We start from the raw sequence: 23,367 nt of genomic DNA, 5'->3' as shown, positions 1-23,367 counted from the left end.
TCCACCGTCAGTCAGTGTTGCCTTAACTATTTCAAAATTTTATCTTACACTCCTCTGATGGCTAAGATTAATTTTAAGAAATGACAGCACATAGTGGTAAGGATGTAAAGAAAAAGGAATACCCAACCATTACTGACCAGAATGAAAACTTTTCCAGCCACTATGAAAATCAGTTCAGCTGTTCCTCAGAAGACGGGTATCAGTCTGCCCTAAGACCCAGCTATACCACTCTTGGAATATACCCCAAAGACATCGTATCCTATGACAGAGATACTTGCTTAACCATGTGCATAGCACCTCTACTCATAATAGCCCAAAACTGGAAATGACCTAGAGAACTCCCAACAGATGAATAATGAAAAGGTAGCACATTAATACAATGGAATAGTACTAATATGTAAAAAATAAAATAAAATAAAATAAAATAAAACTGACCGGCAGCTGCCCTGAAGTCATTGCTAACTCCTGCAGACCTTCCATTATGCTGCCACCTTTCTACCTAGCTACATCAAACCTGCTGATCCAGAACCATATAGGTTAGATTCCATTCTGGCACCCATCTTCCCTGCCCCCTAAGTCCTCCCAGGCACCTCCAGATGCCCTGAGGAGCTCCCTCTCCTCGCTAGACCCCTACTCTTCTACCACCTCTTCACCTCCCCTCATCAGACCTGCTGATTCAGAATCATGCAGACCAAGGAGGAGACCCATCAGAGGTTTGCCACACCTGAATCATTGAGGTTAGGCCCCCTCCCAATACCTACTACAATAGGAACATCCAGGGATTAAAGCCATCCAGAGGGCTAAAGACCCATGAAAGAACACAATCAACAAAAGCCAGGTCGATATGATACCTTCAGAGCACAGCTACCCTACTGGAGCAAGCAATGGATATCCTAACACAACCAAAACACAAGAAAATGACCTTAAATCCAATCTTATAAAGATAGAGGCCTTTAAAGAAGAAATGAATAAATCCCTAACCCAGACATTATTGTGGATGCTAAGAAGTGCTTATGGACAGGAGCCTGATAAAGCTGTCTCTTGAGAGGCTCTGCAAGAGTGCAGGGGAATGCCAAGGCAGGGAGGTGGGAATGGGTGGATGGGGGAGCACCCTCATAGAAGCAGCAGGAGGGAGATTGGGATAGGGGGCCCAAGCTAGGATACTTGAATCTCACAAAGAGGAAATAAAATAGTTGTAGGAGGCAGATGGAGGGAAGGAACTGGGTGGAAGAGGTCATATGGAGGGAACGGGGGTGAGAGGTTCAGGATCAGGTGTGAGGGGAAGCAGCAGAGATGGACAAATGGCCACGAGAATGAGTGGAAATCTGCAACTGGTGGGATGGGGGTGGGAGGTATCTTGAAAACTTGCCAGAGACCTGGGATAGGGAAGATCCCCCAAAATCAGTAGGGTGACCTTGGCGGAGATTCACAGCAGTGGTGATATGGAACATGAAAAGGCCAGACAGGAACCCCAGTGCAGCACCCATGTTCGTGACACTCTATTATGCTTGTAGACAGGAATCTAGCATAGCTGTCATACAAGAGGCTCTACCCAGCAGCTGACTCAGACTGATCCAGGGACCTACAGCCAAACTCTGTTTGGAAATTGGGGACCTTTTGAAAGAACTAGGGAAGGACTGAGGGCCCTGAAGGGGATAGAAGCTCCACAGGAAGACCAACAGAGCTAACTAACCTGGATGCTTGGGGACTCTCAGAGACTGAACCACCAACCAAATAGCATTTACAGGCTGGACATAACACCACCACCACCACCACTACCACCACCCACACACATATGTACCAGATAGATGTACAGCAGCTTGGTCTTCATGTGTGTCCTGAACAACTGGAGCAGGGGCTATCCCTGGAGCTGTTTCTGGTCTGTGGAAGACATTTTTCTGTTTGGGTTGCCTTGTCTGGCCTTTGTGGGGGCCTGCAGAAACTTAATGTGTCGGGGTTGGAGATACCCAGGGCGGGCTCCAAAGGTAGTAAAGGATTTAGGGGGAGGGATTGTGGAAAGGAGCAGCAATCAGAATGTAATGTGAATAAATAAATTTTAAAAGGGGAAAAACAATAAAAATAATAAAATGAAATACATAGGTAATAAAGGGAACTAGGAAACACTGAGTGAAGCAGCCTAGATCCAGAAAGAGAAATATGGTACATATTTACATATTTGTGGATATTAAGCCAGTGATAAGCCAGTGATAAGCAGGCTACAATCCATAGAATCAACAAGGTTAGATACAGAATAAGAGAACAGGAGGGGTACAGCTCTCTCTAGGAGGGGAAAATAGAATTATTAGTTATAGATGTACTAGGTAAAAGGGATTGTAACAAAGGGTCAGGTGAAGGAAGTAAGGGAAGGTAAAGGAAGAGGAGAATGGAAGAGGAGATACAGGAATAAACAGCTGAAACTAAGGGTCATTTAAGGGGCAGAATGAAAACCTGATAAAGGAGAAACCTACTAAAATACATGCAAATATGAAGGTGACTTAAATGAAATTGCCAAATAATTGGGAGAGACAAATAATTCCCCAACTTGAAGTCTCTTGGCATCAAATGAGGTTTCCAAAAGTAGGAATGAGTTAACTCTAATTGATTTACTGGCCAACAGCATCCCCTGGGAATCCCCAAACAGTCCAGGCTTTTGTCAAGGCTATAAGTTCCTGTGCACAAATTGACAGAAAGGTCCTATTGATAAAGACACCTATACAAGTCTTTGAACATGGAGAAATCAAGCTATGACATACTTAGAAGATTCAACCCTATAGGCTAGTGCTTTGGTACCAGAAGATAATATGACTCTACCAAGGGAGAAACATAAATCCCAATCGAGATTCAATCCCTCTGATCTATAATGGTGTCCTGTGAAGTGTGAAGTGGAAATTTCTGGTTTCTTTGGAGACTCAGTTGTGTCATGTGATGTTTTTCAGGAAACTGTCTTATGAGAGGATGTTTTTACTGAAGCAGACACATAGGGTTTGAGGGACAACAGACATGTGGTGTTTTTCTGGAAGCAGCTTGGAAAAAATGGCATGTGATATTTTGCTAGAGTAGACTCTTGACAGCATGTGATTTGAAAATGGTATAAATATAATCCAACAGACAGTGGACAATGCTATGTGGTATTGGTTCGCCTTGCCACTCTTTGTTGGTTATCATTCCTCATGACTTCATAGAGAGAAACACACTAAAGAACTTCTGGTAATGTTCTTATTATTCTGGTGGCTTCTTGATACTTCTGAAGACTGAGGCATCTGCAGAGCCTTAAGGTTTCTGATTCATAAATGGTGTTTGCAAATGAACTGAGTTAGTGCTGCTGATTTGTGTTAACTGAACTGCAATATCTTGACAACACAGATTGGATTGTTTTTACCCCACAGGTCCTTTGCTCCCCCAGCAGGTGACCAAAACAGATACAGAGACCCACAGCCAAACATTACATGGAGCTTTGAGATTCTTGCAGAAGAGCTAGATGAAGGACTTGAAGAACCTAAAGGGAATAGGGACTCCACAGAAGACCAACAGAGTCACCTGGACACTGGGGGGCTGCCAGAGACTGAACCATCAGCCAAAAAGCATAAATGGCCTGGACCTACCCCAAAGCCCCTGCACATATGAAGCAGATTTACAACTTAATGTTTATGCTAGTTCCCCAACAACTGGAGTGGGAGCTGTTCCTGACCCTTGTTTGCCTGTGGACCCTGTTCCTCTAACTTGTCTGACCTTAGTGGAAGAGGATGTGCCTAGTCCTGCAATGACTTGATGTGCCAGAGTGGGTTGGTACACAAGGGGGCATTCCCCTTATCAGAGGAGAAGGGGAGGGAGAATGGGGAAGGGCTTTCTGAGGGGTTATTGGGAGGAGAGGGGTCCTGTGATCAGGATGTAAAGTGAATAAATAAATAAGTAAATAAATAAATACACACACACACACACACACACACACACACACACACACACACACACACACACATAAGGAAAAAAGGAACATAAGGGTCAGAAACCAAGGAGAATAGCTGTGAAATACCTTCTTGGTGAGACACAGCTATTTTAACCAGAAGCTCATAGCTGCTGTGGATGACTGCACTGGTTTGAACAGGAACATGGGCTCTTCAGCAATCACACATGGGGGAAAAGGATGCAGGTGGCCCTACCCATCATTGATGAAATACTGGCTACTGAGAGATTAAGAGAAAGAGAATATTGTGACTCCAACATCACACTCCAAGGCATAGTTCCAATCCATTTGTAACAGATAACCCTGGTTAAAATCTCTCTCTCTCTCTCTCTCTCTCTCTCTCTCTGTCTCTTTGTCTCTCTGTCTCTCTGTCTCTCTGTCTCTCTCTCTCTCTCTCTCTCTCTCTCTCTCTCTCTCACTCACACACACACACACACACACACACACAGACACACACACAGTCATGGATCTGGGAAAGTAATTGGTAGTGGGCAGTGTAGACAGGGATTAAAGGAAGATAAGAATAGATAAAGGAGACAGTAATCAGAATACATTATACAGAAGTAGGAAAGTGTCAAATACCAAAATTACCTGACAAAAGAAGAAAGAGGTGAGTAATAGGAAAGTTGGTGATAATTATGAAGCAAAGATAGCTGAGGTGGCAAATGAACACAAAGGATTTGAGATTCAAAAAAAGACTCACCAAGATCCATTGAAACATTGGTACTAATGAAGTTGAAAACCTGCTTGAATCAAAGTTCCAGAGTAAATTAGCTACAAAGTTGGAGGCCATCAATGAATATGCTTGAAATGGAAAGTGATAATAAGAGCAGAATATGGCCACCGGCCACTGGGCAATCAGAGTGAAGAGTCATGACACACATCAGGTAGAGGACATGTGAGGCTGCTATACTGGCAGGAGTTGACAGAAGAGAAAAATGGTGAGACAGACAAATCAAAGGAAGCAATACCACCTATGTAGTAAGTACAGTTACAGTGTATGCTAAGAAGTATTGTCTTGTGCATAATTTCAAAGTTGTGCTTGGGAAGGACAGAAGGACCAAGACTAAAATACATTAAGGAAGAATCAGGGTGCAGGATGCATGGTGCAAGTCTTAGGGGAACCTGAAACTCCTAAAAGGACAGTGATGGACCCAGAGCCCTCAGAGAGGAAAGGAGAGAGTTGAGTTAGAACAGAAAACTGGATGTATGTTCATAAAAGGATATGCTAATTTTGAATTAAAATGTAATAACAATTCAGGCGATGGGAATTAAAAATTAAAAAAACAAACAAATGACAACAGCAAAAAGCTCAGTCTTAGCACATACAAAAGTGCAATGCAAGCAAGAAATATAAAGTGACTAAAGAATGCAAGTGTGTTTTATGGCACTTTAACATTTTATAAGGTATTTTGTTTTACCAAAATATTATTCACTAACTTATATTTTTAAAGAGGATGTATAGTTATAAAAGTGGTACGAAATGGAAATATCTTAATATATTGAAATATTATGGTACTCATTATATATTGTAAACAAGTGTGAATTAGAGATCAGATAGGAACAAAGTATAGTTGTGTTTATGTGTATGTGTGTGTGTGTGTGTGTGTGTGTGTATACGTGTGTGTGAACTGTCACAAGGAAGTGTACGTCTTTATACTATTAAATATTCTAAAAAGGAAGCAAAGAATATCTGAGCAAAATTCACTGTTTCGGGGTTTTAAAACAGAGCAGGAAATAGCCCCTGTGCACTTTTCTGGTAGAAGCAGTTACCTGAGACAAAGCCGCATCCCGCTCTTCTAGGACTGCATTCATTTCTTCTGCAGTTATTCTCTTTCTACATTCCTTGGTCTTGTAGATTCGATCCACAATTACAGCTCCATTCTTCTCAATAGCTATCCCAGTGTCTGCATTGTTTATTCTGTTCAGTAATTCCTGTAATGTCTACCAACACCATTATATGTTAGTCAGACATGAGGTTTTAATATATTTTATTTAATATAGGGTTTTAATTAATAGGCACATGTGAATTGTAAATTGACTGAGTGAAGTTATTGAATTTTCATATTGCAGCAAAGATGTACATTATTAGTGTGTCAATTCTTCTTTTTCCCACATCTTAGTTCTTGAAACCCACTCAATTGAACTTAAGCCTCTAAGATATAAGACTGACATCAAGAAATCTCCTCAGAGAATGGCTTACCATGTCATTTTCTTCAGGGTTAATATTTTCTAGCCTAGAAAAAAGGGACACAGAAAGCCTGATCAGTAGCATTTCTTTAGTGCGGCAAAATGAGTTCGCTTTTTAAATCTTTAGAACCTCAAGTAATTTCATTCGACTAGTCTTTAGAGTCAACCATGACACTGAACATATTAAAGTGGCACCTGCCCGACTCCATCTTTCAATAATGCTCTCTATCTTCTGCTCTGACTTCAGACTGTTAAGTTATTAATGTTTACTGCTATATATGACTACAAGGATCAATTGTTCATATGTGTTTAGATGAAGACAGTCCCCAGTGATAGAAGCACTCTTTCTCATCATGATATTTATTCCTGTTCTCCCAATTCTTACCAGAAACTATTTTCTTTCCTTGGACACTGTCACACATAAAAACAAACCAAGCATTTTTCTTACAAAGTTTATATTCTCTCAAACAATGGCAAATAATTACACTAAATTAAATCTGAAAACGCACTGCTATGCCTGTGATACAAACACATCAAATATACAGGTTGACCAAATATACAGGTTGAACCATATTTTTTTTCTATGTTCATATTTTGTGGAATCATTCAATTGAAACAGAAAGATAATTCATCTCTTCATAAATGCATTTTCTAAAAGAATTGTTTTCTGAAATGCTTGTTAATATGGATGAATTAAATAAATATACTAACAGTAAAGATATTCTGAATGATATATTAGAAAATATAATTTATGCAAAGATTAATTCAAGTAAATTAAAAGACAAACTGTGATGGGTATTAGTAAATGACAGAGATTTAAAAGTAGTTGATGTTAATTTTAATATGTACTACAAAGTTTACAGTTCAATTTCCTGTCTTCTGAGGCCCTCCCATGTTCACTCTTCTGGGATTTAATATTTATCACAAAAAGGATGACAGTAAACATAATAAAGATAACTGGTAAGTATGTTACAAAGTTGTTCCAAATGTCACAACTGGATAAAAAAATCACTACAATCAGAAAAAGTAGTTGTTTTTAAACAGATTGAACAGAAAAACATATCGCAGGAAAAGCTAAGTCTGTACACACTGGCATACTATGAGTCAATAGTAAGATCTAGCAACGCTAATTATATACAAAGAGCGGCTTGCAAACGTCTAGTAGCTGCTTCAATTCACATCTCCAGAAGAACAAATATTCTTGTCTTTTGTAGACTTTCTCCAAAATAAATTACATTTTAAACATACTGCTTAATAAGAGCTTGTTTGAAAAAAAAATCAAGAGTAACCTAATGTTTCGTACTCATTTAAAAAGCGTAGCAAATTTTGGTCTTTATGGTCACAGAGAAAGTGCTTGAACACTGGCAGCATTTCCCTTCACTTCCAGGTTAGCTACAAAAACTTTCAGTGGGTTCATGTGCTACACATCAGCACAGGGTTAAGCTTTAGCAGGGGGAATGAGACTACAAGCTGATCACTATAGTTTCCAAAAAATTCAACAGGAATATTTTAAAATTTCATAGTTACTAAATATAAAATTAAAGTGTCAATAGACTGATGATAAAATTTACATTGGCAGACTTTGATAACTATGGTATAAGCTTGAATCTTAGTTTCAAAGAATTATATAAAACCAGATGAAAATATAATATAGTTATATTATCCAATTTGTATATCTGAGATAATTAATGGAACACAAAGTAGGTGATATTTCTACATAATATTTACAGTAGTTTGAGGAGTACTGCAATATGAGAAAAATAAAGAATTCAAATGTTTTAAATCAGTAGGTCATCACATTTTTGAAACATTTGAGATAATTGAATTTAGTCTAGGATTAAACTCTAGAGCTAGTAATGAACAATTTTAAGTTAAAATTGATTTCTTATCAAAGTCTAAATGATTATGAGGTATGAGGACTTATCTTTCACACCTTAAAGAATTTGCAGGATCAGTCCTAAAGTAATATGTAATGAATTTTAATTTGCTATTAAATAAACTTGAAGTGTTGTTCTGTTTGTGAGTAACATCTGACATGCTGCGCAGATGTGAGCAGAACCAGCCTCTTTGCTTTTGATTCTCAATCGCATTTTATTACTGTTGCAGTATTACTATTTATAATTAATCTGAGAAAAGCTTAAAATTTAAACATTTGTACTTTTTCATGGAAATATAATGTAAACTTAAAATAGAAAGAAAAGAGACTGCTGCTCCTGGTTTGCTTTTGAAATCTTGGGGATGTGTTTCTTACAGACATCAAATGTTAATAACGTATTATCTCAATTAAAATTAAGCAGAACAGGAATTAGTAAATTTTTTCTCTCTTAGGAGGGAGATACCAAATATTTTTGGATTAGCTTATTATCTCTAAATCTTGCCTTTGTAGTGCTGAAATGTGCATATACAACAGACTGAACAGGTTGCCTGGGTTGTAATGGCATTTTATGTACACGTACAGATTATAATACAATATCATCATTGTCTTTTTCTGATACAAGGTATTAAGAAGTGAGTCCAGATTTTTTTGTTAATACATTAGAGGATGCAAGTTAATATATTTGACATAAGATTCAAACAGGATCATTCATCATCCTGCTAAAGATCAATTAAGAAGTCAACAAAATTATTTCTGAAAAATTAAACTGAGCCCTTCAATAAATAAACCACATACTGTATCACTTACTATCACATGAAAATTAAACACTGTATCTTTTCAAAAGAATTAATATAAACCACAAACAAAATATATAAGGTCTTCAGTTTTATATAAAAATAATCTCCGGTTACTAAAGTTTAATAGAAGCATTAGGAAACAACAACAATTTCTGGTTTAATTATAGACTTATAGTAATAAATGATGTTATATAAAATATAGTCAATAAACACTAGATTATCTCATTAATATAGGGGCTTAGAAATAAAAAAAGAATTTTAGCCATTTGTAAACTCATAATAATGCCTACTACAGTCTAACTTAACATAGTTAGGATAATTAGCTAAGAATTTTGCTGAAGTAACTGTTCATGGGCTCAAGTTTCAATTGATTTCCTATACCATGCAAATTCTGACTGACAACTTTGCAATCTAAGTGAAAAACCCATGCATGAAATGCCACATTTCGTAAGTTATCCCTTGATCCATCAATATTACTTTCTTCTTCTCTGAAAGTTAGGGCCAATAGTAAGAAACAGAACAATAACCTCAAATGATAAAGAGTTTGTGATCCAGAAAATACAAATAAAAACATTTGAGCCTAGTAAAATGTCCTACAGACATAAACAAATTCATTTTAAAATATATTTGTGGTAGTAAAAGTACTAGAATGATTATATGATTCTGTAATAAAAGAAAAGTTGGGGGATAATATGATTTAAGGCATAAAAGATTCAAAAAATTAAAACTACATAATATTGTAAAAGAGAGATACATATATAAATGGGACAACACAATCTACTCTACAAAAATACCCACATGCATGTGACAGAATTATGTTTGACAAAAGTACAAAGAAACCCCTGTTACAATAATAGGCTTTAATATGAAATGATTATGTTATATTATCAAACCTGTCATCTGTATCTGATCATACAGTGCCATTACAATGCAGGCAACCCATTCACTTGCCTGCTGTACACGCAGATGTAGGACGTAAGACAGAGAATATAAGCTAATGCAAAAATTAGTCTGCCTCCTGACAGAAAAAAAAATTACTAATTCCTCTTCTATATAATTGAGATAATCTCATAATTATAAATGCTAATTTTAGTAATGCAATAAGTGAATGTCAATATATAGGGGAAAAGTAACAAAATAAGAACAAAGACATGTGTCTTTTATCTTTTGAAATACCTAAAGTTGGACTACATGGTCCGAAACTTTTTTCCCATTGGGCTCATGTTTGTTTCCAAGAATGCTTCTGGTGGCCATGGAACCCATAGGAGGCTAACCTTATTCAAAACAGGGCACTGGAAACAGAACTTCAAAGGCTATACTTGAGCCCCCATTCCTTGTACTTTCTGAGCCCTCTTTGTAGCAATGCAACCATTACTGCCAAATGCTCTTACTTCCATGAACTGAACCCTTCAACAATGCACTCTCTCTATCATCAAGTATGCCCCACTGAACTGTGAGCCAAAGTAAACTCTTGATTTCTTAAGTTGATTCTATCAAGCACTGTGGTCACAGAAACACAGACATCACTAATATGGAAATCTGGTGCAGAGAAGTGGGTTTGTCACTGTGATGAACCTATGATGTTCTTAGGTTTTTGGAACTCCTTTTTGGGAGGAAGATACAAGAGTTTGAAGATACAAACTGCAGTGACTCACGGATGCTATAAGTAGTATTTACTGAGTGATTCTGTTAGGAATATAAAGACCACATCACTAGGAGAAATGCATGCACTGAAAGCTAGGCTTATGGGATTTGAGGCTAGAGCAGGACTTTACTGACAACTGCATTATACTGCATTTGTGTTAACATTGGGCAAATAATTTATACCTGAGCACATCCTAAAAACCTGAGCAAAGATGAATTTAAAATCATTGGACTAATTATTTAGTGGGGAAAATATCAAGATGGGAAAAAAACCTAGGCTATAGCACAGTCATTACTGTCTCATCTTAGCTAGATTTAGTGTAAGAATCAAGAACTAAAGGCATGGAGTTGTAAAATACAAGTTGTCCAGAAAAGGAGTGTATATGGGGCAGGGCTTGGGGACTGAAAGGTACAAAGTAGATGAGTTAAACTAGCCAATGTTATTAAATAGGTTAGCACCTTTAGAAATGTTGTATACTTTCACCTGGAATAATAGGACAGGCACTTCATAAAAGGACTGTGTCAAGAAAGAAAGCCTCAGTAGTACCCTGCATGGGCTGACCTTTCTAGAACACGTGGGTTGCATCATACAGCTTTGGCTTGCCTAGAACTCACTATATACAGACCGGGCTGTTCTAAAATTCACAGATACCCACCAGCCCTTGGCTCTGGAATCATGGGATTTAAGACATGCACCACCATGCTTGGGGTTAGGTAACATTTGTGTGGCGTTCAACCTCCCCATCAATCAGAGATCTAAGTGGGCTGGCAACAGAACTTGGTGTCTTCCACTTGATGCTGGTTTTACAGACATCCAGAATGCATGTTATGGGGGCTGTGGTGGCTTGAATATGCTTGGCCCAGGAAATAGCACTATTAGGAGGTGTAGCCTTGTTGGAGGAAGTGTGTTACTGTGGGGGTGTGGGGGTGGGCTTTGAGACCTTCTTCCTAGTTGTCTGAGGGCAGTCTGCTCCTTGCCTCCTCTGGATGAAAATATAGGTAGAAATCTTACCTCCTCCAGAGCCACGCCTCCCTAGACATAAATTTCCCGCTTGATGATAATGTACTGAACCTATGAACTTGTAAGCCAGCTGGAATGAAATGCTGTCCTTTGTAAGAGTTGCCTTTGTCATGGTGTCTGGTCATAGCAGTAAAACCCAAGCCAAGATAGAAGTTGGTACCAGACATTGGAGTACTGCTGTGATGGGCCTGACCATGCTTTTGTTTGGAGGAATGTGGATTCTGGGACTTTGGAAAGCAGTGAAATGCTTTAAGTGGGGCTTAATGAGCCATCCTAGTAGGAATATGGAGGACATGGGTGGTAAGGATGATCTGAACTGTTCAGACCTGGTCAAGGAGGTTTCAATAGAGAGAAGTTTCAGGATATGGCCTGGAGAGAGTTTTGTGGTATTCTGATGAAGAACGTGGGCACTTACTGCCCTTGTCTGAAAAGTCTACTTGAGGCTAAGGTAAAAGATTTATACTAATTGCATTGACAAGTAAAGTCTCAAAAAAGCACAGTAGAGACACCGTTCTCTGGTTTAGCCTCATGAAGAACATTTTGATCAAACAGCAAAGTTAAAAAGAAAAAAATAAAATGTATGCTTTAAGTAATAAAAGGGCAACAGGAAGTAAAACAGAGCTGAAGCCTGTGTTCACGGAGATAAAGAGATTAAGGAAGTGGTGACTTTAGGGCAAGATCCCACCCAGCTTAGCTTACTGTTTATTTGTTTGACATTGAACAAGGAGTAGTTATATCATGTTAGGCATTATTTTACTTGGTTATTGTTTTTACTTGGACTTTTAATCTGGAGTGAACTACAATCCAGAAAGGAAAGACACTGGCTTTTGATTTGGATTTTGAGGCATATGGCCACGAAAAGCTTAGGCCCAGGCAAGGTGGTGCCTTTATCCAGGAGAAAAACTCAAGCAGATCTCTGAGTTCAAAGGCAGCCCTGGGCCAAACATATCCAAACCAACACAGACTTTATAATGTTCCTGGTATTACAATTTTAAATGTATACATACATTTTTAGTGACATTTCCATATGTTTCATACGTGCGACGGCTTCATCTCTTTCCTCAAGGGCTAACTGCAGTCTGCACATAATAGCTTCATCACGTTCTCGTTGTGCAAAATACACTTCTTCAACCAAAGCTACAAAACAAGAGAACTCACAATCAATAAGGAAATAAAGGAGAAATGCATAAATGAAAGCAAAAGTAATTCTACTATCTTAAATGGTATTTATCTAATGAAGCTACTGTCAATTAGTGACTTGTGAAAGCATTTTCAGTCACTAATGCAAAATGAAGATATTTGGCATGTGTAAAAGTTAAAAGGCCTAGTCCCCCACCCCATGAGTTTGTTAAAAAAAAAAATGAGACTCATAAATACTACAATTATATGTATATGTTTATAGCATGTGAAGAACAACTTTTAACAACATTATTAAAATCAAATATGTTGCTACTATAATTTATAAAATCTCTGGTATACAATGTAAAGAAATTCATATGTAAGTGCAAAAGAAAACACATAAAAATATTGACTGTGATATCTTCTATAACAACAAAAACTCAGAAATCATCTTAAATGTCTATCGACACAAACAGGAAACATTCAGAAAGAAATGCCTCCTGGCATTTGAAATGAATTAACTATGGGGAAGCAGACAAAAAGAAATACAATAGCAAGCTATAAACAGAAGCAACTCCACCATTCATGCACATGCACAACAGAACAGCAGCACAGTCCCTGAGATGGCGACTGAGCACTGCACACTGGCACACAGGAAGCACTTTTGGACGCAAATTACATTACAAATGGCATCTCTTCCTCTACTGAGAACTCTGGTGCTACTTGAATTTTCTTATGTATAACTTTTGAGTCCTTGCAAGTATCTTGAAATATTACAAAATGTCAAGCAATATGGCCGTAAAAACCTACCAGCTCAGAGGAGAAGGAGATGGGAGGGTGGGGTGACAAGGAGGCAGACAGTGAGCAGAATGTAAAGTGAATAAGTAAAAATATTCTGTCATAAATTTTGTTTAAACAGTCAAGCCATAAAGTAAACTTAGAAAATATATAAAATATCATTTAATTTATAAAACAGGTTCATGTCTTGGCTGTTAGACATTAATAGAGCCATTCGAGACAGCTACTGGTTTACTTAAATTAAAAGTGTTGGTAAAGAAACATCCTGAGGAGAACCTATACCCTCCACTTTCCTAAACCAGCAAAACCCCTAATTACATTCCAACATCTGTCCATCACATCCACAGATCAGTGTAGCCATCACCCCTCATCAAGGAACTTCTCTGTTACAGACAGAGACCAGTACAGAAAACCATAACCAACCAAAATGAAAAGCTGAGGATCCCAAATGATAGAACTACAAAACAACTCCTGCATTTAAGGCTCAGAGAACACTGTGGAGGAGAGACAGAAAGATTGTTAAGAACCAGAGGAACAGACAGGGAGTCTGCTGTGAGATTGTATCATCTGGCAATGGCAGAAGCTACACCTTAAAATCTCACCAACATGGCTAATTGTGACCTCTTTTAATGATGCTGAAATAAAAAGATATCCTCATTTGAAGGGATGAATCCACAGACAGTAAACCCAACTAAAATGAAATGGGAAAGAAAATCTTCAAACAGATAGAAAAATGACAAAAAGAGGAGAGGATTAAGAATGTAGGAAAAAAACAACAAAAATAGTAAATATAAACATAATAAAGTATACTGATTACATTCAATAATTTTGTGGCTGAAAGCAAAAGCACTGGTGGGGTTTTCAGTAAATACAACTTTTCTTAATTTCTTTTTTTAAATTTAGTTTTATATTTTAACTTATTCACTTTATATTCTGCTCACTGTCTGCCTCCTTGTCACCCCACCCTCCCATCTCCTTCTCCTCTGAGCTGGTGGGGCATCCTCTAGGTATCTAACCACCCTGGCATGCCAAGTCTTTTTGAGGTTAGGTACTTCCTCTCCCACTGAGGCCAGACAAGGCAGCCCAGCTACAAGAACATACCCCTTGTATAGGCAACAGCTTTTGGGATACTCCCCTTTCTAGTTCATGATCCACATGAAGACCAAGCTTCCCTATGGAAGCCTAGGTCCTGCCTATATATGTTCTTTGGTTGGTGGTTCTGACTCTGAGAGCCAGCCAAAAGGGTTAGTTGACTATGTTGGTCTTCCTGTAGAGTTCTTATCCCAACAAATTTAATACATTAAAAAAATGGGCTGTCTCTTGATGGAAATTCTAAGTTTTCAACAGTTGTTCAGTCCCCAAGGCCAGATGTCTCAGGTGGTCTTCAGTATAAGTTGGAATCCCAAAGAGACAGGCTCTAATATCAGCAAGAGCTGCCTCAGCAGCAGGATACATGAACTTGCCAGCAAGACTGAGGGAGGGAAAACAGGCAACAGCGAGGAGCTTCTTTCTTCCATGTCCTCTTATAGGGGCTGCCACCAAAAGGTGTGGCTTAGATTTAGGATAGGTCTTCATACATTAAATGATCCAGATTTGAAGTGGATCTTCCCAGGTCAAACAATGCAATCAAGAAAAATCCTCACAGGTGAGGCTAGCTGCCTTGGTTTTTGTTTATTCCAGATGTAGTTAGCTTAAAAACAGAAATTAGCCATCATAAATCCACCCTTTGATAATATGACATGCAATCATATCTCCTATATCTTAATTTCCAAATGAAAACAAGCAATTCATAATCATGCCCAAAGTTAAATGACTATCCCACGTACAATAGTAAATACATTATATATTTAAAATAGGTGACAAATTCCCTTGAGGGACATTCTTCAATATCTTATCACTTAAATATGATAATCACTGTTAATATCTCAATTGATGTCACATTTATAATAAAGTCATCCAGGACAAAAACACAAATGTCAGCTTAATATTTATATAATTATGTACAAACATTCTTAATATTATTCTCTACTACTCACTCTATATTTCCTCTACCCCCCGCAAGCACCCCAGCAGGCCTTGGTTCTTTTCCTAGAGGAATGACCCATTCCTTCATTTCAGAAGAATATGTGCCATTTGTCATCCTGGATGGATGGGACTGTTGTAGATTCCCATTGAGTTTATAACCAAAGGACATAGCAGAACCAAAGATACCCGAGAGGATCTCCTTTCCTCCAGACACAATCTTCTTTTTCTTTTTGCTTTTCAAAGGTTTTATTTATTTATGTATATGAGTACATTGTCGATGTCTTCAGACACACCAGAAGAGGGCATCTGATCCCATTACAGATGGTTGTAAGCAACCATGTGGTTGCTGGGAATTGAACTCAGGACCTCTGGAAGAGCAGTCAGTGCTCTTAACCACTAAGCCAGACACAATCTTCTTTACCTCCAATGTTAAGAAGCAACCTAATTTCTCCCTGTTAGTTTAGATCAATCACTCTACATAACACTGTTATTCATTTCTTAGCTTGTTGGCTTACAAGCATAAAGTGGCCAGTGGAAAGTCTGAGCTTCCAGTTCAATAGAATGTTTGTTATGTCTCCTGGCAGAAACACTTCCCATTATGGAACCCAAACTTCTAGGCCAGCATAACTCAGGATCATGGGAACAGAAGGTGAAAGTTTTCCTGATGTGTAACTAGGGGTGATAGTCAGTGGAACTATTCCCTTTAGTGCCCCTTAATTACTGGACCCGTGGATCCTTGCTATAGGAGAAACTTTACCAAATAATGAATATAAATTTAAAAATTTTACTGCCTTCTGGATAATCATAGCCCAGTCCTCTAAGGCTGCTAACACCTAGTTGGCCTTGTGACTGTTGTCTTCAGAAAGCCATTTCATGATTCTATCACACCAGTTGCTTCAAGATGGTGGGAAACAGGGTAAGATAAGTGAGTTCCCTGAGGCTGGGCCCACTGTTGCACTTCTTTGCCTGTGAAGTAAGATCTTTGGCCAGACAAAATGACGTGTGAAATCTGTGACCATGGATAAGGCATGGTAGTTTAGGTGGTAGTCTAGGCAGAAAAATTATACACATGAATGAAGAGTCCAAAACCAGAATAAGTATCTACTCCAGCAAGGGCAAAGCACTACCTGTTCCATGAAAGAAAAGGCCCAAGGTAGTCACACTGTCACCAGGCCCCTGGCTGTTCACTCTGGGGAATGGGGCCACATCAGGGACTCAGGATTGGTCTCTGCTGTGGGAATCTCAGCAGCAGCTGTAGCCAGGTCGGCATTGGCAAGCAGAAGTCCAGGTTATGAACTGGCATTCCCTCCACTTCTGTCACTAGACACATGGCCACTGTATTCATGGGCAATGAAATCAGGCAATGAAAGGGATGGCTGGATAATGAGGCTGAATGATCAAAGAAGTCACTCTATCTTACTTGATAACTGAACTCCTCAGCTGAAGTCCCCTTTCAATGAGCATATATAAGGAGCACAAGTGTCTTCATACCCTTACACATATGGAGAGATCTATCCACATACTTCACCAGACAATCTTTCTTACTAATTTTCCACAATTTGGCTCTTTGTAAGTCCCTGACAATCCAGCCAATCCACTGACTACATCCTATCAATCAGTGAACAATTGCACAACTGATCATTTCACCTTCCAAACAAAATGTACAACCATATGTACTATCTGAACTTCCCACTGTGAATATTTACCTTTACCAGTACCTTTCAGGGATGTCCTAGAAAGGGGTTGTAATGTACCTCTCCCACTTCTAGATGATGTCTGCATAACAGTGTACTGGACCCTCATCTTCTCTGCCTCAGTGAACCAATCACAGGATACTGCTTGTGCGGCAATAGCCTTCACTTCTATTTGATAATGGATTGCTGCTGTTCATGCCCTAGGTTATGGCTTGATGAGTCAGATACTATCTTTATCATGGTAGAAAGTTCAGATCACATGGTAACCTGGTAGAGCATTGTTAAATGTTCATTTGTCAATTAAAGGCCAGTAGCAGGCCACGAACTGTCTCACAAAATGAAAACAACTGTCTGCAGATGATAGTTAGGACATTGCTAAGGAAGAAGGAAGAGCACAGTGTGGACTCTTCGATCCTTCTTAGATGGGGGATCAGAATACCCATGGTAGGTAATGCAGAGACAAAGTGTGGGGCAGAAACTGAAGGAAAGGCCATCTAGTGACTGTCCCACCTAGGGATCCATCCCATATAGTCACCAAACCCAGACACTATTGTGGATGCCAACAAGTGCTTGCTGACAGGAGCCTGATATAGTTGTCTCCTAAGAGGCTCTTCCAGTGCCTGACAAATACCGAAGTGGATGCTTACAGTCATCCACTGGAATGAGTACAAGGTCCCCAATGGAGGAGCTAAAAACAGAATTCAAAATAGCTCTTTTTCAATATTTTACAGGCAGGAAAATAAGAAAAGAGAGGCAAAAAAAAAAACTTATTCGAAGTTCCTTGCCAGCAGTATACCATGATGACACAGTTCATACAAAATATTGCTATTCTAATTTTTTACATTATATACTACTTATATAAGCTAGACAAGATATAAAATGTAGGTAAAATTACAGATTAGAACATATATATCATATCATCCAGAATATCTGCAAAACCTTTGTATACAATATAAAAATATTGGTTACATTTTAAAGGCCAACAGATTTTTCTACTGCTTGTATAAATTTGGCAGGACTTGTTATTAAATTTAACTTATCTAGCGCTGGTGAGATGGCTCAGCGGGTAAGAGCACCGACTGCTCTTCCGAAGGTCCTGAGTTCAAATCCCAGCAACCACATGGTGGCTCACAACCATCTGTAATGAGAAATGATGCCCTCTTCTGATGTGTCTGAAGACAACTACAGTGTACTTATTTATAATAATAAATAAATCTTTAAAAATAAATTTAACTTATCTATTAGAAAAGATATTTCTATGTAGCTCAAGATGGACTTGAACTCATGGTTTTCTCTATAAGCCAACAACATTCATGTCCTGCATGCAGTGTTTCATTTTACATATGATGGTACCCAATAAAAACAATAAGAATGTCTACTCATCTCCATGATTAAAGCTAAAAATGCTCATTTGGTCCTACATGACTAACTACACTACATTTAATTTTATGAAAATTAGCTAAAATCCAAATATCTATATATGTAATTAAAGATCAACATGTAGATATTTGAATGTTAGATTTAAAATGCTTCAAATATATACATATATGTTATATTCAAAATCTAGCTATGGGGTTAGAGAAATGGCTCCACAGTTAAGAGCATTTTCTGTTCTCTCAGAGGACCAAGGTTTGGTTCCCAGCATTCACAACAGGTGGTTCAGAATGACCTCTAACTCCAGGTTCAGAGGATCTGAATCTGATGCCCTCTTCTGGTCTCTGAGAGGTGTACAGAAAGGAATGGAGTCAAAACATTAATAAAATAGAGTTTTAAAAAATCAAATCTGGTAATATAATTAATAAGAAATGTATTCAAAATTAACGTATTGCTGAATGGTTGTTTCATAACAGCTTTTAGGTTATCTGAGATTCGGGGAGTCTATAAACCACCCAATTCTTCCTAGAGTGCTATACTTTCAAAGGATCAATGTGCAACTCTCAAATATTTTTAGTAAAGAAAACTTAATTGTAAACACTGAGCTTTTCCAAGGTAGATGACTATTACAAAGTTCACTAGAAAATCAATATAGCATTTTAGCTGGAATTTGCTCATTAAACACCCACAGCTCTAATGCAAATTATGATGGAATGAATAAAGCAAATACGCATGCTTCTTTCTTTTTATTAAATGTAAAATCTACTGTTAATTGCATCTCATATGTCATACAAACTTTTCTCCTTAACTATTAAATAGAAGCTTTAACAAAAGTCATTAGAGATTCTTTCTTTGACTTGAATAAATTTCAATATTTGTTCAGTAAAGGTTCACAGCAGTTAAATTACATTAACAAATATTATTAGCTACTATGTAAGCCAACCAAGTAAAATACTTATATTGTAGGTAAAACAAATCATCGGGTGTTTACCATAATATTTGGATATCTCCATTTTTAAACATGGTTATCAAATACCCTATAATTCTTACTCAAATGAGAAAGATTCAGAGAGGATCACCCTCACCCCACCACTACCAAATACTCAAATTTGTTTAGTAAGCTAATTGTTTTCTAATATGGGCAAGGGTAAATATGAAGAAGTTGAACCATACTAACTATGAGTTTATTGAGTCAAGGCAAAGTACATATTTTCTTAGCAGAACCCAAGTCTATTGACAAACCCATATTCTACAGTTTTCAAACCACTTTAAAAACACAGTAAGAAGACAGTGTATTTAAAAATATTCTAGTTTAAACACTGGATCATGATTCTCTAAGTAACATAATTTGAAGGATAGATATTTCTCTGAAAAACATAACATGTGTGCGGTGGCTATTTAAATATTCCAGGCTGAATTAACGCGTGAGAGGAAATCAGTAGAATTTCTCATAATAATGACACTGAAGACAATCAACACAGTCGGTAGAAAACTTAGTATTCATGAATAAATCTTTAATTCTCTGAATACTTACTGTCACAGTTTTAAATGATAGTCAACAATTTTTGGGAGACTCAATGAGGTGAAATGGAGTCCTTGCAGATTTGTCAATTGTTTCATAAAATGAGCATATGAATACTGCAGACAATAGATATAAAATGTGTTTTACATATGTATTTACCTTCCTTTAACATAAGTTGTTTGTCAAAACATTGACATAGTAACTGCCTGAGGCCTGAGAACTGTAAACCCCACTCCAGGTAGTCTGATGGCTCTCTTGCTGCCATCATATTTAGAGCTGCTTTTGCAGAACAGATTCTTAAAATTTTCTAAGACTGGATTTGAATTTTCAATGAAGTATGAATTAAAAATAGTTATCATTTTGTGTGTTCTTTATTTTCTATTTAAGTATACAAGTTAGTATAGATCTCATCTGTATTTAAAGACAAAAGAATGTGTATTTAAAGAGAAAAGGCACTATGATTGCATTGTCCACAGAAGTAAGCTATGCAAGATAGATAACCATTAAATTATATATTAAAATATAGTAAGGTAGATAATAGACACAGATCGAAAGATACATAGATAGAGGAGAGGTAGAAAAAAGAGTGATAGACAATATTCAGAAGATAGATTCATAGATAGATAGATAGAAAGATAGATAGAAAGATAGATAGATAGAAAGATAGATAGATAGAAAGATAGATAGATAGATGAAAGATAGATAGATAGAAAGATAGATAGATAGATAGATAGATAGATAGATAGAAAGAAAGATAGATAGATAGATAGATAGATAGATAGATAGATAGATAGATAGATAATAGACTTATGGGATGTGTGAAATATTTTTTTAAACAAACTTTTGTGGAGTTGTTTTTCTATTTTTACCTTTATTTGAGTAACAGAGAAAAAAGCCAGGATTTTCTGTGGTACAATGTTTATTTTTCTACATTACCAAGTGATGAGTCTTCATATGTGTGTGTATATAGTCTATATTTTAAGCATTTACATTGTCACTGAACAGGAAAACTGGGACTGTTTTCAACCTCTTAGCAATCACAATGAAACTTCTTTGCCTTCCAGAAAAGCAAATTTACATTCTCTACTATAAGAATTAACTATCTTTATATGTAAAATAATTTAAATGGGGACGTTAAGAAAAGAATGTGTATTTAAAGAGAATAGGCACTGTAAATAATAGCACTGTCAATACAAGTAATTTACTCAAGATATATAACCATTAAATTATGTTAAAGTACACTTATGATAGATAATAGAGATAGATAGATAGATAGATAGATAGATAGATAGATAGATAGAAAGATAGATGATAGACTTATAAACATGAGACTTAAAAACTAAGGAGTTCTTTTGGCTAAAATCCAATATTGTCTTTATTTCAGTTTAATTGGAAGAGGATCTAAGCTTCATCTTCTCCATGAGATATCAGGAACCTGGATTTCTCTTTGTACCAAAGGTTAATAAGAAATGTGTCTGCAAAAGTCAAACAGCATTAAATACCAAGAACTGATTATTATTCTACAGGAGCTGCTCTGTCATTCATAATCTCTCCATGCTTCAACCTTCCACAGCTAATCTTTAATGGATGACATTCAAGAAAGAAAATAACTAACACATAAAGCAGAGGCTCTAATGTGAGCTTCGAAGAAATAAAAAATAGGGCTTTTGAAGAAATATCAATGTTTTAGACATTATGAATACTACTAAAATATTGTTACATAAAATTTTCACAGTGTCTGTATTATACAAAGAGACAGTAAGTACAGGACCATGTCACAGAATTTTTAGAATGGAAAAAAGATATAAATAAACAGCATGTTTTTAAAAGTAAAAACCACATCACTAACATTAAAGAAATGAGTGGATACAATCAGGGCACAGAATATCTTACTGTCAAACTCAACTACATTAAGACAATCTTTAAATGTTAAGCATTTAGGCACTGTTTTTATTTGAAAAGAGATTATTTAAAATAATATTATACAGGTGTGTAATTTAAATGAGTCAAAATAAATAAGTCCTCAATAGGCACAACAGACAAATACATGGGGTGGAATTCACCAAAGTCAAGTAAAACCCTGTTACTGTATGTTTTTCCTTTCTTTTCTTTTCTTGTACAGGTTAATTTTTCTTTCTTTCTTTTTTTTTATTTAGGCCCATGTAGGATGGTTCACAAACAAAATACACGGGCTTCGGCACTGTGGGGGAGGGGAGTATCCCAGGCCTCTTAGAGTCAGAGGATCTCAGCCTTCATGTATACTGAAATTCAGAACCCGGAAGGCTCTGAATTTCTGCATCAGACATCCAGTAGGACTTGGGAGTGAAGCTAGAGCCAAGGCTACCTGAGTGACAAGCCAAAGTGAAACGAAGCCTATGCTCCAACCTTGAGTTTCCATCCCAAACCAATGGAAAGCGATTTCACTTGTTAGGGCCCAAAGGGACAATCAGTTCTACTCCTTCCCCTCCTCAGGAAGCCACCTTGGTGACATACTTGATTCTACCCACTGTAAGTGGTAAAGGGATTGGCCTGGTCCCAACCATTATGGGGAGGTGTGAATGGCTCAGGAGAGTACAGTGTGGATTAGGCCACAAGATGGGGCAGACGATGTCATTGGAAGCATGTGACCGGTGGGAGCGGTTATTAAACTTCTGGGCAACCTAGCCCACACTATGCAGGCAGGTAGAAGGATGGGCAGTGCTCATTGTTTGGCATTGAGGATGTCCACAAATTCACCAACCTCAAGGAAGCCATCCACGTCAGGCTGGCTTGCCAGGTCTTTGCAGGTTGCTCCAGTCACAGAACCTTCATAAATGATCAGGGTGCTCTGAGCCACCCCATCAGAGACATTGGATTTCAGCCATCCCCAGAGCTTCTCATTGACTTCCTGAGGGGTTGCAGTCTTGCCAGTCCCAATGGCCCATACAGGTTCACAGGCCAGGACCACCTTGCTCCAGTCCTTCACAATTATCTGCGATGACCTTGGTTTGGTCAAAAACAACCTTCTCAGTGAAGCCAGCTTCCCTTTCGTCTAGCTTCTCCCCGATGCAGGAGATCACTCCGAGTCCCTCTGCTATGGCATGGCTCACTTTCTGCCCAATCAACTCCTTTGATTCACCAAAGACGTGTCTTCTTTCTGAGTGCCCCAGCACGACCTAGGTGGCTCCTAAGTCTTTGATCAAGCCAGGGCTGATTTCCCCAGTGAAGGCCCGGTTGGTCACTATATAGCAGTTCTGTGCAGCCACAACAATTTTGGGGTCCAGCTTCTGCCAGGCAAAGTTGATGTAAGCGGTTGGCAGTGCACAAACCACCTCAGTGTCTGCCGACATGTTGGCTGCGTTCAGGG

At 37.8% G+C, this 23,367-nt stretch overlaps 1 protein-coding gene and 1 pseudogene across 3 annotated transcripts in view; both read right to left on the bottom strand.

Annotated features, from left to right (window-relative positions):
- Positions 1 to 23,367, bottom strand: part of Mipol1 (mirror-image polydactyly 1) — a 293,032-nt gene that overhangs the window by 174,637 nt on the left and 95,028 nt on the right. For both annotated transcript variants that reach the window (XM_031356719.1, XM_031356720.1), the window contains exons 5-7: positions 12,497 to 12,626; positions 6,165 to 6,198; positions 5,735 to 5,905 (exon numbers count right to left, since the gene is read on the bottom strand). In XM_031356719.1, the coding sequence (XP_031212579.1) occupies positions 5,735 to 5,905; positions 6,165 to 6,198; positions 12,497 to 12,626 (335 nt within the window). The remainder of the gene's footprint in view (positions 1 to 5,734; positions 5,906 to 6,164; positions 6,199 to 12,496; positions 12,627 to 23,367) is intronic.
- LOC116080389 overlaps positions 22,187 to 23,367 on the bottom strand; it is a 6,734-nt pseudogene continuing 5,553 nt past the window's right edge. The window contains exon 2 of the transcript XR_004114426.1: positions 22,187 to 23,367. This exon is cut by the window's right edge and continues 113 nt beyond it. The product of XR_004114426.1 is annotated as a triosephosphate isomerase pseudogene (transcript).

The sequence above is a fragment of the Mastomys coucha genome, unplaced genomic scaffold, assembly GCF_008632895.1.
Source record: "Mastomys coucha isolate ucsf_1 unplaced genomic scaffold, UCSF_Mcou_1 pScaffold6, whole genome shotgun sequence".
NCBI classification, from domain to species: Eukaryota; Metazoa; Chordata; class Mammalia; order Rodentia; family Muridae; genus Mastomys; species Mastomys coucha.
Note: the sequence above shows the minus strand (reverse complement) of the source record. Positions and strands in the feature narration are given on the sequence as shown.